The following is a 15,591-nucleotide window of genomic DNA, read 5'->3' as shown; positions in this document are numbered from 1 at the left end:
AACTGACCAGGTCCAGGAAAAATTGACGCTACTTCAGCACCGAAACATGGCAGAACATTTCCATGTATGGTAATGCTCTCAAAAGAGCAAGATATAGTAGGAGAGGAGTTGGGAAAGGGAATTGGAGGAAACTTAATTCCAGCTCAAAACAAATGATTTTTAAAAAAAATCAGTAACTGGCTGACCCAAAGGAAAGGAAAATGAGTTTCTTCCTCAGCTATAACCTCAAGAACAAGGCTATTGGGCTTCTGTACTCTAGCGTAGAGCTTCTCAAACTGTGGATCATGACTCCATATGGGGTTGTTCTAAGCAGATACTGATGTTTCACCCAGGTTGCTGTCCTTAAAGAGGTCCAGCCAGGCACTAGAAGTGATTTTTTTTTTCCACACAGGCTAGGCAGCTTTCTCAAGGTAGAGAATGAACTGAAAATAGCATCAACCAAAGGAGTATGATAGGGTGGGGTTGGCATGGGAAGCTGAGGCTTTGCCAACTAATGGGGTCTTAGATCAGGCTTTCAATATGGACAGAACAAACCTGCTTTGCCAAGCCTTCCTTCTTCCCCCACCTTGACTCACCAATGAGTGAATGGATGCCTTCCTTGTTGGTGTTTATTTTCAGGTTTTATTGCTAAGGAAATGATTCCTTTGTATTGAAACCCTGAAAGACTAGATAAAAGTTAGGGGTGGGGCAGAGCTCTATTTACAAATACTCCCTCATACAGATTGCCAATTTGTGATTTTTTTTTTTTTAATTTTTTGGTGATTGGGGGTAAGCGACTTGCCCAGGGTCACACAGCTAGTAAGTGTCAAGTGTTTGGTCTGAAGCCACATTTGAACTTGGGTCCTCCTGACTTCTATCCACCTAGCTGTCCCTGTGATTTCTTTTTGAGTGACTAAAAGCCCCTTCTCATTGGTACTAAAAGCTCCCAAGTGAGTTTAAGCTCAATTTTTCCAAAATTTGGAAATGTTGATTAGACAACAGGAAGCTGGGGGCTGGAGGGGCCATGCACACCGATTTTTCAGCATGAAAACACTGGAGTTTAGAGGAAAGGGAAGAAATACTGAATTTAGCTCAATTCAAATTAAGCTGAACAACACTATGACAAAACATTGGGTATCCCATCTTTGCAAATGTCCTTGGGAGGTTCCACACACTAACTGTACCATAGGAGCAAGAAATGGGCTTCATATTTCATGTTGATTCCATAATCCTTCTGACTTAAAGCTATGGGCAGCCTAGCCTCGGCTGCCTTCCTGCTGCTCTCCTCCAACCCCTCCCCTTTGGATTATCCTTCACTGGACCAGTTGAAGGGGAGAAAATCCACGAAAGCTGGATAAAGCCCTCAGCTCCAGATATGACTTCTCTGAGCCTCATCTATAAAACACAGCCACGGGCATGGGAGTGTTGATACTGATCAAAGGTAGCTTTATCATCCTTCCACGGTTCCTTGTTTGGTCTCTTCTGCCCATATCCATCAACAACCACGCAACCTTAGATATCTCATTGCTTGTTTGGTGTTTTGATCACTCAGTTGGAAAATAGGAATATAACCAAATATTAAAAATTCAGTTCCTATAAATTAAAAAGATCAACAAAGGTACAGGTTAGTAATCAGAGAGCAGTGTTCAATAGGATAGTTGCTGGCTTTGCTCTCTTGCTGCCCCTACATGGGTCTGTACATATGGATGCTAAAGACAAAGGAAACCTGCAACAGCTTAGTAATCCTAAAACAGATCAAATCACATCATTCCCTTCTTTAAAAATCATCATTGGCTTACTCTTAATAGGCTTTCCTTTCACATTTCACTAATTTCCTATTCCTCTTTACTCACTACATTCCAGCTAAACTGTCTTGTCCCATCTCACCTTGGTGGTCCCCATACCTGGATCACATTTCCTCCAAGACTCAGCTCAGATGCTAGGTCTATGTGCTTTCTTGATGCCCTTTAGTTGTTAGTGTTACACTATCTGCCTCCTCAAATTACATTGTATTTACTTAACATGGGTGCATGTATCCATCCCCTGCTAAGACTCGAAAGGTTCTTAAGAATGGAAGACTTGGTTATTACTTTGTAGCGTAGACCTGTGCACACACTCTAGGTGCTTATTTACTGAATGAAATCACAAGAGAGAACATTCAGCAGAAATATTAATTACTGCAAGTTATCACCCCCTATTCAAAAATCAACTGGGGCATGTGACACTTGAGGATGGGTCTGAAGAACACTACATTCTACATGGTGTATTATCATCGATTGCATTTTCAACTAGTAAATCAACTTTTTTAAGGACAAAGTAAAATAATCTCTACACCATCACTTAGGTAAAAGAATTACATTAGAACTAAGTACTTGATGAATTCTTCACAAATCCTGATTAGAATCACTGACCCCACACAGCTTTTTTCTCACCTGTCAGAAGACTCAGGCATTTGCTGAGCCTTAGTGAGAGTTGGAAGGTACAAAGGATCAAAACTAAGACTCATTTCCCAGGGGAAGAAAAATCCTCAATTGTCCTTTTTTGGTTCAAACAGAACAAGGAACCAAACTCTCCATTTGTTCTGAGTGTGTAACAAAAGCCAGAAACAGCTTTCTCATTACTACCTGCTGGACAAAACTGAAAGGAAACAAAATCATCCAAAACTCCCAAGAGAAGTATTTTCAGTCAGTCAGTTCTATGTATTTCCTCACTTATTTGCTTCTCGAGAACTATGTAACATTACAGTTGTTTTAAAGATGACTATCTTAGCAGGGAGGAAGAAAAACTAGTTATTTGTATCCTTCATGTTTAATGAAGGTTTCCAACTCTGATCTGGTCTAGTTTCAGTCCTGAGGTTTGATTTCAGATCCTGCCAAAGTCCTTACTAGGGCACAACCCCTTCAGAGGTACTAGCTTACACAACACATTTATACCCCACTTTTTTTTGTTGGTTGTAGAAGGCTTTTAGGAAAAAATGATGTATAGATCTGGGGGTTGATTTATAAAATTAAATCAGGCCAGAAAATTTCCCTCCTTTAGATTTTTCAAAGGTCATCTGTAACTGTAGATCAGCGGTTCTTAACCTGGGATCCCTGGAGAGTTCAGAGGGTCCATGAACCTGAATGAGGAAATGTTATCATTGGTTTCCTTTGCATTTTTATGTATTTTATTTTCTATATTATTAAATCAAGATACAAGCAATAACAATATTTTTTCCTAAGCTTTAATTTGTAAAAATCTTAAGTTTTTTTTAGGGTTACATAATGTTCAAAGAAGTCAAACCTAAACTTTTATTCAAAGCCAGTATTTGCTTTTGGTAATTATTTTGGTAAGTAACAGCTAGGAGCAAGTGTTAATTCAATGCATAAGCTTAAATGCCTATAGGTTGGTTCTACTGACAAGCTGGTGAATAGATACTTCACTTTCAGAAGCAGAACCAGGTAAGAGCATAGTAACATTTTACAAAAAAATTGATTAGCTGCCAATTTTTGTTACTAAAAAAATAGCAACCTTGGTTAGTTAGCTCACTTGGTTACTTCCTAAGAAGGTCATGGTATATTCCTCACATAAGCCTGCTAAGTTTCACAGATAATATGTTTCATGGCCATATCTGTATACCTAACCCCAACCATTTGGCTTGTGCAAACCTAAGCCCTGGGTCACAAAGAGACAACACAAAATCATTATCATGACTAAAAACAATACAGTTAAATACAGATGGATCGTGGAGACATCTTTACATATGAATGGCACGGTTCTAGAAAATGGGTTTTAGGGAGCAGCTAGGTGGCACAGTGGATATAGCACCGGCCCTGAAGGCAGGAGAACCCAAGTTCAAATCTGACCTCAGACCAAACACTTGACACTTACTAGCTGTGTGACCCTGGGCAAGTCACTTAACCCCAATTGCCTTTAAAAAAAAAAAGGGTTTTAAGTTCCTTCAAGTCCTGCCTCTGACACACAGGCTGTGGGGATTCTGGACAAAGTCACCTAATGTTTCAGTGCTCCAGATAATTCTCTAATGCATAAATTGTACAATAAATGCCTATCTGCTTGGGAGGGGGATGAAAGGGGTTGGTGGTAGAGGGTGTGTCATAAGGAGAGTTCCCTATACCAGTCAGATCACAGGTCCAGTCCTTTCCCCAACCTCACCAAACCCCCCCCCCCCGAAAATCTTAGGTAATCCCACAATCCATCCTTTTGCTTTCCACAAGCTACATTTAAAATCATCCCAAAGAAATGAACATTTAAGAAATTGGAAACTTTTATCCCAAATGGCTGCTTGAATTTATTTGCTTGATGCTTAATGGTCCTGGCACAAAATAAAAGTTAGCCAATATTAAGAGAATGGAAACAATGATTAAAAAATCATAACAGCTGGATAGAAATTAGTGTTTACACAAACAAAAAAGTAACCTTAAATATTTTTGCCAGCAAATAGAAAATGAATGTAACAGAACACTAAGAAGGCTTTATACATTTACGTTCATCACCTGACCATATTTTAGTCACCATAATATCTTCTCTCCAGATTTTAAAAAAATAGTATGTTGTTTTCTATAACATATCAAAGCTTTGTTTTTTTGTACAAAATCAAATAATGGCCAACAATTCACAACAGTGCAATAGGTAGAGGATACAACCACATCCAAGAGGTGCTGAAAATAAATACTCAAAGTTCTAGGGAATAAAGATTACCAATGTTCTTGGGGTTCATTTTCATTGTCATATGTCGAATATTTGACAAATTTCATGGACGTCATTTAGTCTCTAACAGAAAAGAATAACTGTCTTAAACAGAAAATGGCCTAAGATGACAGGTGTTAGGGAAGGATCATTGCTTTTAGGTATAAATCTCAATTAATAAAGGAAAAGAACAGCTTAGCAACTATTAAAAAGTAATGGTTTTCTATTGCTGAATCCTATCAAATGGGAGGCTATAAATCAGGCTCACTTGAAAGACAGAATTTAAGATTTTGTTCAAGAGAGTATATGGCTTAACCAGGCAAAGAGACATTACATTCTAGCCTAAGCAAGCAATAGAAATCCACCCGTATTTAGTAAAAGATCAGTCACATTAAAGATTTACCCACTTCTGTGTGGAAAGGAATTTGGAGAAGGCTAATGCCTCCAACCAACTTCGTGGGAAAGCCACGAAGAATATGAAGCAATTTGCTGATTGATTAATGGTGTGGCCAAAATTAGCAACAAGTGGGCCTATCCTCACTTTCTGTTCTTTGTGGCTCGTGCTGCCAAACAGTTCTGATACAAGAGAGCATCAAGGGCAGATCACATCTGTCTTACTGGGACTGAACCCTGCAGTCCTGGAGTGGTGTAAATTTATTTTAGTGTAGTCTAGAATTGCAAAGTTAGAATTTATAAGGATATATAAAAGTATAGCCCAAGCCATTCTTGTCCATCATGAAAGGTTCAGATGGCTCCCCCATTATGCACCAAAAAGGTATAAAAGGCACAAGCAAAAGTGACTAAGCAGAAATGATGGGTGAAACAACAGATCAATTCACAAGGCAGATACAGTAATTCATGTCCGATTTGTTTTCCCCTGAAAAGAGAGATCGAGCCTCCAATTCTGCTGTAGTGAAAACAAAAATACATTTTTGGTTTTAAAAATCAAACTATTCTTAAGAATTACTTAAAAGTTTTGAGGTTCATTTTATGTGAACTGAAGCAAATTAATCTTCAAATAAGCTAATTCTATCTGGAAAACACATCTGTCCCCTTCAAGTCTGAAAATGCTTTCACTGCTTTGTACACTCACTCATGTAACCTGAGCCTGATGGGTAGAATTCATACATATGAAACAGACAAGCATCCCCAGGATTAAAAGACTTCTTTACATAATGTACACCAGAAGAGATGTGTGCACTTTTATTCTCAGTATTACAGTAAATTGCACAGTCCTTGTTAAGTCTAATAGATTTCATTGATGCCTTACAGGCTGATCATATCGGTGTTTCCTTCCGGTCTTTGCTTGGTGATGGCTTCGCTTGCTCTTTGACCGCCTTTGGCTGCTGCTCTTTTGCTGCTTTTGTTTCAGGGACACTGTCTCTTTGCTGCTGAGGTCCACCCCCACGCTTTTCTGGCTCTTCATTTTCCTGCAGCTGCTGCTCAGATTTTGCTCGCTGCATCTGTAGCAGCCGAAGCTGCACTCGAAGTTCAATGATGGCCTCTCGCTCTTCGTGAATTGCTTGGTTCAAATGATTGTTCTTTATCTTTACCAATAACAGAAGGAACAGTGTCAATTAAGCAATGAAGACCAAAAAAAAAACAAAAACTGTTACTCAATGGCAAAGAAATTCAACACAGTGGTCTCTTTGTTGCAGTAAGCTCAACTAGGGAAAGAAAAAAATACTGCTTCCTCTGGTGGCTACATGCTTACAATCATTTAAAGAAATAGGCCAGTGTTTAATTATAGCCCCTCCCACTCAGCATTTCTTGACTGATCACAGAACATAGTCCTTAGTCATGGAAAGTGTAGAAGGAATCTCACCTTACCTTAACAACCTGGTGAGAAAGGTTCAGAGACAACAGGGAAAGACATGAGTTTGGATTCAAAACCATTTTTTATGACTGCCCTGTATTACATCTGAAGGTACAACTGACAAGTACCATCAACTCTCAGTCATTCATACTGAATGCAGGAGTATCTCACCTCCCAATCCCACCCATCATCTAGATGTATTTAGGTTTTAGAATACATTTTTGCACCTACAAAAATGGCTTGTCAGAGCCTATGAAATTCTTGATGCAAAAGAATCTGAAAAGCCACCAGCTCCTCAGCCCTGTTCAAAATCCACTTCTGCAGCAGTACTCCCTGTCAGGTCTGAGTTAGGTAAGTAAACAAGGGGGAAGGGGTCTTATATGGTATAACAAAGTGTAAATGTCTCCTCTAGCTGCTGTCTGGCTGTGACCCTGAGGGCAGCTTGAAGACCTAATAGAGCTCTTTCTTGCCTTAGATATTTCCTAGCTATGAGACTCTGGGCCCTTCTTTTAACCTCCCTCTGCTCCAGCTGCTGTAAAATAAGAATAATGCCAGCACCTCCCTCACAGAGTTGTTGAGGATCAAATGAAATCATACATGTAAAGTGCTTGTGGACACAGTAAGGCATTATATAAATGCTAGGTAGCTATCATTGTTATTACTAAATCTTCCCTGGGGAGACAGAATCGTGATATGGTTTAAAAATTCTTTCCTGGAGTTGAAAGATATGTTCTTTGAGGTAATAAGAAAACTGTCCAACCAACTAGTATGGGGAGACACACATCACCCCATACTAGTCAATCTTGTAACAGTGCCATTTTTCACTTTCTGAAAGGAAGAAGAATGCTGTCATGATAAAATGGTATGAGGACCCCAAAGTGAGAAGGGAGTAAGCAAGCATGGCCTCTCTGTGGTCACATAAGGCAGCACAGGCTAATGCAGAGGGCTAGTGCTGTATTTGGAGCAGGAGGATCTTGGTTCTAATCCCAGCTCTGCCACTTTTGTCACCCAGGACCAATCGCTTCACTTTTCAGGGCCTACCTTCCAGCTCCATGCCTATAATCCTACAGACTCTTCAATCTCCATCAAGATTTCCATGTTCCCTTTTATTCTCAACCTCAACCAAGTATAAGACAACAGGATATTTAGTAGGCAATTCAGTCTCTCCAAAAAAGCCCTTCCCTCTCTTTCCAGAAGTCTGAGAACTATAGTAAGAGTGGCTACGGAATGGCAAGTGTGTAGGAGCCATTATATGTCACAATACACTGTCCTTGGTTCCACCACTGCCTATGTATCATCCTAGATTGGGAATCAGAAGGAACTTTTAGAGGTTAAAGAATCTCAGAGTTGGAAGAAACCTCCCAGGGCAGCTAGTCCAACCTGATTAAGAATTCCTTCTACAACATCCCAAATTCAACAGGAATCTATGAGGATTCCTACTCTCTTTCAGGCATTCCAATAGGCATTGTATATACAAGAACAAAAATTCCTATTTTCACATTCTACTAGAACAAAGACAAGATATAGACAGTAGATACAAAATAATATTGGGGGGAGAGGGGGTCAGACAGCGGCTTCACTAACATCTTGAAGGATCAATCCAGTTCTCCTTTAGATGGTGGCACTTGAGCAGAGCCTTGAATAGAGTTAAAGACTCCTGGAGGTAAAGGTAAAAGGGAAAGCATTCCAGGTATGGGAGAAAGACTAAAAAGCAGTCAGGACATAGAAAGTTCACATATAAGGAACAGCAAATAGTCTAGTCTTGGCAGAACTTACACTGATGAAGAGGAAATAAAATACTACATACTTCTAAGATAGGCTGGAGCTAAAGAGTGTATTAACTGCACAACAGAGAAGTTTGTAATAAGGAACCAATGAAGTTTCCTGAAGATAGGCAGATGTGTAGAGTGCACGAGAAAGGGCAAGAGGGGCTGTCCTGAATCAGAGTTGCAGCCATATGAGTAGAGAGAAAAGGAGAGGATGTGAGATAGGATGTGGTGGCAAGAGGCAGGTAACCGACTGGATCTGAGGGTTAAATGAAAATGAATTAAAGCTAATTTAGAGATTGGGAACCTGAATGGAAGAATAGTGGTACCCTTGATAGAAATCAAGATGTTAGGAAAAGGAATGGGTTAGGGATTGGGAGGGAAAGAGGGAAGACAAGTCTTTTTAGATACACTGAGTTTGGCCTATAGGCCATCCAGTTGGAGCTGCCCGGCAGGCAACTGGCAAGGCAGGTGATCCCCAACAAATGGACACCCAGCCTTCAGAGAAACATGCATAGTGAAGGGGAACCACAACTATGTACTTCTGAATCGCTGGTGCAGTGGATAGAGCCAGCTTTGGGGCCAAGAAAACCTAAGTTCAAGTCTAGCCTCTGATTGACTGGCTGCGTGACCCTAGGCAAGTCACTAAGTCAGTGCTCTAGGACACTCTCCAAGATTACAAACTGCAGAGAAATCATTGGTCCAGTCCCTTATCCCTATCCCTTTCTAATCATTACAAATTTTTCCTTAAAAGAAAAAAAAAGTCTAAATATGCATCTCTGTAACTTTTACCCAATGCTATGAGTTCTGCACATGGAGAAAAGGATAAGTCTAATCCCTCTTCCACAGAACATTCTTTAATTTAGGGAGGATGGGGAAGACAGTTGCTCTCTTCTCCAGTCTAATAGCCACAGTTCCTTCAACCAGTCTTACTTCATGATCTCAAGTCCTTTAACATCCTGTTCACTCTCCAGCTTGATCAACATCCTTCCAAAAATTAACCCAGAACTGAACAGAATATTCCAAATGTGGTCCAACTAGGGCAGAGCACAAAAAGTGTATCATCTCTAATACTCTGGGCTTGAAATGGTATTCGTTGGTTTGGCTCTCTCATCAAACACTAGTGACTCATACTGAACTTGCAGTCCACTAAAACCCCCAGGGCTTTTGCAGATGTACTTACTGCTCTCATAAAATCCCAGATTTCCCAGTCAAACCCCTTCACCTTTTAGATGAGGAAACTAAGGTCCAATGTTGTCATTATCCACGGGCAGAACAGTTCTGTTAACTGTCTTTGAAAGGTTCTCCCTTCCTTGAGTTTGGATGAAGAAATTGGGTCTTTCCTTTATGCAAATATTTTTACCCCAAGGCTCATTTTAGCCAGCCTAAATAGTATGCAGGAATAGAGACATGGCTTGAGGAAAAAAGAATGCAGCTAGCCATGTCAATGGAAACATTCACTTGTCCAAGAAGAAAACGCCCGGTATTTTGGAAGTGGCTTATCAACCGCTGAAGAATGTGGCTACAGAGACTCTTCATTAACATCCCATAACTAAGAACTGGTGCCCTTCAGACAGTGAAGAAAAAGAACTTCCTCAAGTAAGCATGTAGTTTATAACATTCCACTTCCAAAACTAGTACCAACAGTGACTTTTTTCAGAAACAATTTCTTACCTCCAGCTCTTCATTCTGTCTCTGTAAGTCTTCGAGAATGACCTGCAGCTCCTCTTCATCCTCACTCTCACTCTCACTCTCAGAGGAATATTCCTCTGTTTCACTCCGACCGTGCTGCTGTCGACTAGAATGGTAAAGGTGACCAAAAGCTTCATATACCATTATAAAGAAAATGGTACTGCCAGTATTTATCAGGTTTCTGCACACATATTTAATTCTAACACCATTAACAAACGTGGTTCTATTTTAGGCAAATGGAAAGCTAAATATGGCTTTAATATGAAAACTCTTGGGGATTTTTTGTGGGTTTTTTTTAAGTGGGGAAGGAAAGAGCTGAGGCATAATAAAAGTCCCCAAGTTACAGATAGTGGTCAGAAATTATGGTAGGCTTTAGGAGGAGGAAGGGTGTATTATCAAAGATTCTCCAGGCTTTTCCCTTACCTTTGAATTTCAGCAATTTCTGCTCTGAGACGTTCTATCTCTTCTTTTTCTGAAGCAATCTGTCTCCGAAGGAACTGTTCCATAACTAGAAGCTCTTCTTGTTCAGTCAGAATCTCATTTTCCTAAAATAACCAAGGAAAATTATCTGAGCAGGTCTTGAATTTTTCACAGAAGACTCTATAAAATCCTACATTCTTAGGAGAATCCAATGTCCTAAATTTCCAAGGACTTCAAGGCAACCAATACACAGAAACAGATCCAAAACTGAAGGGGCTAGCTCTGTTCCTTTTTAATCCTTTTTCACTACTAGATCCCCATGAGTCAGCATCTTTAAACCTCCCTCTCAAATTCCATCTTGGGTTCCAAGTGACCTTAGCTACATAAAACCACTAAGGTTTTATGGTAGAAGCTGAGGCACAAGCTTATACTCAGGGTCTTGAGTTTCAAAATAATTTCAATAAGAAAAAAGTTTTCTAATCTGAATTCCTACTCTTATATTATTCCTCAAAAATGTCAGAAGCGGGGCAGCTAGCTGGTGCAGCAGATAGAGCACCAGCCTTGGAGTCAGGAGGACCCGAGTTCAAATCCAGCCTCAGACTAGACACTCAACACTTACTAGCTGTGTGACCCTGGGCAAGTCACTTAACCCCAACTGCCTTTAAAAAAAAAAAGTGGAAAAAAAAGTCAGAACCTATTTTCAGAAAATTTCCAAAGCGTGTTTTAACTATATAGCTATTTTAAAATCTGGCTATACCTACAGAACAGAGGCACCCATCTACCCATGCTAAAGCTTCTTTACATAGTATAAAAGAAAAAAGAAAGAAGCAGGCAGACAGCAGACACTTCAAACTCTGGAGAGACATGAAAATTAGATGAAGATACTGTAGCAGCATGATATGGTGGTTCCATTCTCTCCTCCCCTCAGCATCTGAAAGGACTAACATAAAATACCTAGAGTATGAATGGGAGAAAATAGGAATGATTTCTTCCTAGGTAACACTAGAAGGTTTCCAGAGATGACAAGGAAGGATTTAAAATGACGTGCTTGCTGCTTATAGCTTACACATCCTAATGATGACGTTTTGTAAGGCTATAACAAACCTGCAGATCAGAGCTTCATTCCTTTCTAGTTAGCTTCTTAGGAATCTTCAGAATGGATTAATATGGATTATAATAAATTCAGAATGGAGAGTAGACTCACTTTCAATTCACAATCAAATTTTGAAACATAGAAATCAAATATTTAAAATGAGTTTCAAGCCCAAAGTATAAAACATTAACAAATAATGCTTATTATTATGCTTAGTAACAAAAGCAAAATACTTTCAGATGTTGGACGCTATGGTCTAATGTCATATATCTAGTTTATGCAGAAAAATTAGTAAATTAAAAAGGTGACTGTTGAGCTTTTCCCATATGATAAATTGCATGGGTTTGAAAAACAAGTTTGGGAAGGGAAGATATAACCTTTGTGTGTTGCTTAGACTTATGGCACATTTTACCAAGAAATCCTCTGAGAGAGGGAGTTACCTTTAAACATCTCCCTGAGCATACTCCAGATGGGCAAAAAGGTTTTGATGCCAGTGTTCAATACTTGTTCAAGTGCACTGAATGATGCTTCACGCTGAGCAGATTTACATTACCTATACAATTTTTTTCTGTATGCTGAAACCCTGTCATTGGAAGCATGTTTATATATCTCATATTCTTTTCAAATATTGTGCTAAGGTCTATGTTTCTACAAGTTCTAGGAAATAAGAATTTCCACTGTGAATTGGCAAAATTATGACTCCAAGATTATAAAAAGCACATAAAACGGATGGTGCTTCACGTAGTATTACGCCTCAATGCTCCACAGATACAAGAAGCTTTATATATACTCTATAAAAGGATCACGTTTGGTTCTACCAAATAAAAACCAGGGTAATCAGGAGAAGTAAGGTGGCTGTTTTACATCCAGTCAACACAGTAACTGAATCAATTAGTTCCAAGTAAACTTCTTTTCTTTGCAATTCTCATGTAGGGGAAATTGTCCTATTTCTTCAAGAGATCTTGGGAAGTAATCTCTGGTCTAATTTCCACCAAAAGAAAGTTATAATTCAAGATTTTTATAAACTTTTAGAAAACAAGTTATGAATGCATTACAAAAGGGAATATACATGTCTTACTCCCTCTGCTAAATAGCAATGCCGTTCTCTTCCCAACTATGAAATTTATAAGCTACACACTATAACTGTGGAATAAAGAATATCATCTCAAGAGCTTGGAAGACACTCCTCTGTTATTGCCCTATACACCTGGACAAAGCAAACCCATAGTGTTTACATCTTTTTCCAGTGAAGGAGCACTTCAGTGGGACCCAAGTGCAGACAAGATAGCCTGATCAACTCTATAAGACCACACTAAAACTTCACTGCAATGGGAAGAAGGGCCCTAGCCCTCATTCTTATGAAATATCCATACTGATGTTTTATTGATCCACATCTATAAAAATATCTTATTTTATGATAATTTTGGTTGTATCAGACCATGGTCTACCACGGAGGATAACCTTTATAGGTCACACTTTGAAAACCACTGCTTTGTTCAATTCACTTTATTTAAAAAAAAAAAAAAGATTCCTTAAAAACCTATTCTCTATTATTAATCTAAATCACTCCATTCTCTTCAATGAAGTATATATAACTGAATTTTCTTGAGACACAGAAAAAGGAAAATTAGCTACAAAAATATTAGAGACTAAAATATAGTACCTGGGCAAGTAGAATATTTATAACTTCTTCATTTTCATTCATTTCTTCTTTGGAAACATCCTCTTTTGAAAGACTGGCAATCTCTTGAGCAATCTTGGTTTCACACTCCTGTCAAACCAGACAGGTAATGGATTACAAACCGACAGGTAAAGGACTACTATTTCACACACACAGCAGCTTTCAGAGAGCTACAAAATACTCATTCACACTTTTCTAAAACATTTCTTCTGGAAGATTACCTTTCTGTTTCCTTTTCTAGAATTTAAAAATAACAGCAGTCAAGGTAATCATCTGTCCATTTTTTATGACATACACCATTTCCTTATACCCAAAAAAGTATTATGAGGAGATAGGGCACTCTATAAAATGAATGTTTACTTCTTTTACCTTTGGTACTGAGACCACAAAGCCAAAGAGATCCTTACATTCTGAGTGAAAGACTACTATACTTCAACACTGAATCCTAATGCCTGAGATATATATCACAGAACCCAGACAGCATGCATGACCTTCCTACTTACCCCTCAGATGGTCCAGAAAAATAACAGAATAATTGGGAAGAGTCAATTTAACCTTTTCTATGTTGACCCAGTCATCTCCAGTTTACATAAACCAATAAGGAAATGTGTTCAGATTTATGTTCCTTGAAAGGAATGTAGGAAAATCAAATCTATTCTGTCACCTCTTTGTATCCAGGGACCAGCGGCCTAGAGTTGGCGACAATAAGCATGAGTTCCATAAGACTCATAGTTTAAAATCTACCTGTGGATTGGCTTGGTTTGTTCCAATCTCATGTTTAAAGGGGAAAAAAAAGGGAACAAAAAAGGGGACAAAGGGAAGCAAAAAGTATAAGAAAATGAGGATTTGTTGGTGAGAATAAGGAAAGAAAATATAAAGCAACCAAGATTCTAAAAGGACTGCACTTTTTGACCTTCTCAAAGGGCTTCTGCTGAGGCGGGGAGGCAGGAAGGGGGGAGAGGGAACTACTAACAAAGTAGTTTCCCTTCTGAAAGAAAATGAAAAATAGAACAACTGATCCCTTACCCAAACACAAATCCCTAACTGCTCTATGGACACAAAGGTGCACCTGAAGAGTTTTGGTTTTTTGTTTTTTTGGTTTTTTTTTTTTTTAAATACTACACAAAGCTAACCTACAAACTGTGCTCAGCTCTGAGACTCCTTGGAAACTAGGCCTACAAGGAAGATCCAGGAGAGCTAACAGGTTTCAGGTTTCACCAGGTGTGCAAATGCAAGAACTACACTTTCATTTAAAGCCAATCTGATTACCTGGTTCCTAGTTACTAGAAGCTGGTTGGATACCAACACTCATTTAATAAAAAAAAAAAAACTGAGATCCCCTCTGCTTTTCACTATCTCAGTCTCCCACTTGCTGTCTCATCTGTTTTTCTCAGATCCTAAAGCCCCAATTCATCACTCCAAAGTTCATGAGACTTCAGCAACCCCTTAATCAGTGGCCCCATCTGACCTACTTCTAAGACTTCACAGAACTCTGTTTACAGATGTTATAGACTAAGTAACAACACAACATACTCAACTTGGTCCTTTAAAAATTAGTCAAGTTTGAAAAAAGCATTTAGAAAAAAAGCTTAAGCTTAGAAAAATGAATAATTAGTTTTAAATTTCAATATCAATAAATGTAACTTTGGAATATTTACTAAACCAAGTGAATGAATTTCAAGAAATACAACTTAATTTAAAAGAAACTTAGCTAGAGTACAAAAGACTTCTAGCCATATACATACTGTGGGTAATAAATTATAAACATGGCTGGTGGAATAATATAATTACTTACTTGTCTTTTTGCTTCTCTCAGTTTCCTTTTGAGGGCTGTTAAAATTCTTTGTACCTCCCATAACCTTTCTTCCTTGGATAAATCTTTTATTCCTGCCTGTAAATCTCGGTGTAGACAGTTCAAAAGAAACTCCTAAAAAATACCACAGACACATCATTTGCAACTGCTTACCACTGAAATAAATGCCGTGTCTTTTCCAACCTTAAAAATATTACGCACTAGTAGATTTGCAGTTTCATGTACAATCATCTTTTTTTTTGTACTATGTTATGGAAATGCTTGTTTTGTTCCATAAATTAAAAATAATTTAAAAAAACACTGTTCCACTTCTAAATAATGCAGTCAGCTTAATTATCTGCCCTGATGGGCAAGGCAATGCTATACTGAAAATGTTAAATGAAAATTAATTTCTATTTGTTTTGCTTAGGACTTGTTATTATTTTGCTTCCACTCCCATTTTGCTTTCATTCCCTGAGCACTGTTCAACTGATGAGGCAAGTGGGTAGGAGACACAAGCCTATAATTTCAAAATCTGCTGCCCTAATAACAAAACAATAAAATACTCATCCCATTGAAAAAATTTCAGGAAATATTTATTGCAAGGATTCTTCCTGATTGCCGGGGGGGGGGGGGGGGGGGGGGGGGGGGGGGGGGGGGGGGGGG

At 38.7% G+C, this 15,591-nt stretch overlaps 1 protein-coding gene across 3 annotated transcripts in view; it reads right to left on the bottom strand.

Moving 5' to 3' along the window:
- Nucleotides 1–4,239: 4,239 nt before the first annotated feature.
- The window catches only part of LOC114031841 (ralA-binding protein 1), a 50,620-nt gene continuing 39,268 nt past the window's right edge, over nt 4,240–15,591 (bottom strand). For all 3 annotated transcript variants that reach the window (XM_027847001.1, XM_027847002.1, XM_027847004.1), the window contains 5 exons: nt 14,929–15,060; nt 13,116–13,223; nt 10,363–10,484; nt 9,922–10,045; nt 4,240–6,212 (listed from right to left, as the gene is read on the bottom strand). In XM_027847001.1, coding sequence (XP_027702802.1) covers nt 5,943–6,212; nt 9,922–10,045; nt 10,363–10,484; nt 13,116–13,223; nt 14,929–15,060 — 756 coding nt within the window. In that variant the 3' untranslated portion in view covers nt 4,240–5,942. The remainder of the gene's footprint in view (nt 6,213–9,921; nt 10,046–10,362; nt 10,485–13,115; nt 13,224–14,928; nt 15,061–15,591) is intronic.

This window comes from Vombatus ursinus, unplaced genomic scaffold (assembly GCF_900497805.2).
Source record: "Vombatus ursinus unplaced genomic scaffold, bare-nosed wombat genome assembly UNPS02015255.1, whole genome shotgun sequence".
Taxonomy (NCBI): Eukaryota; Metazoa; Chordata; class Mammalia; order Diprotodontia; family Vombatidae; genus Vombatus; species Vombatus ursinus.
The sequence above is the reverse complement of the archived record's forward strand: the minus strand, read 5'-3'. Positions and strand labels throughout refer to the sequence as shown.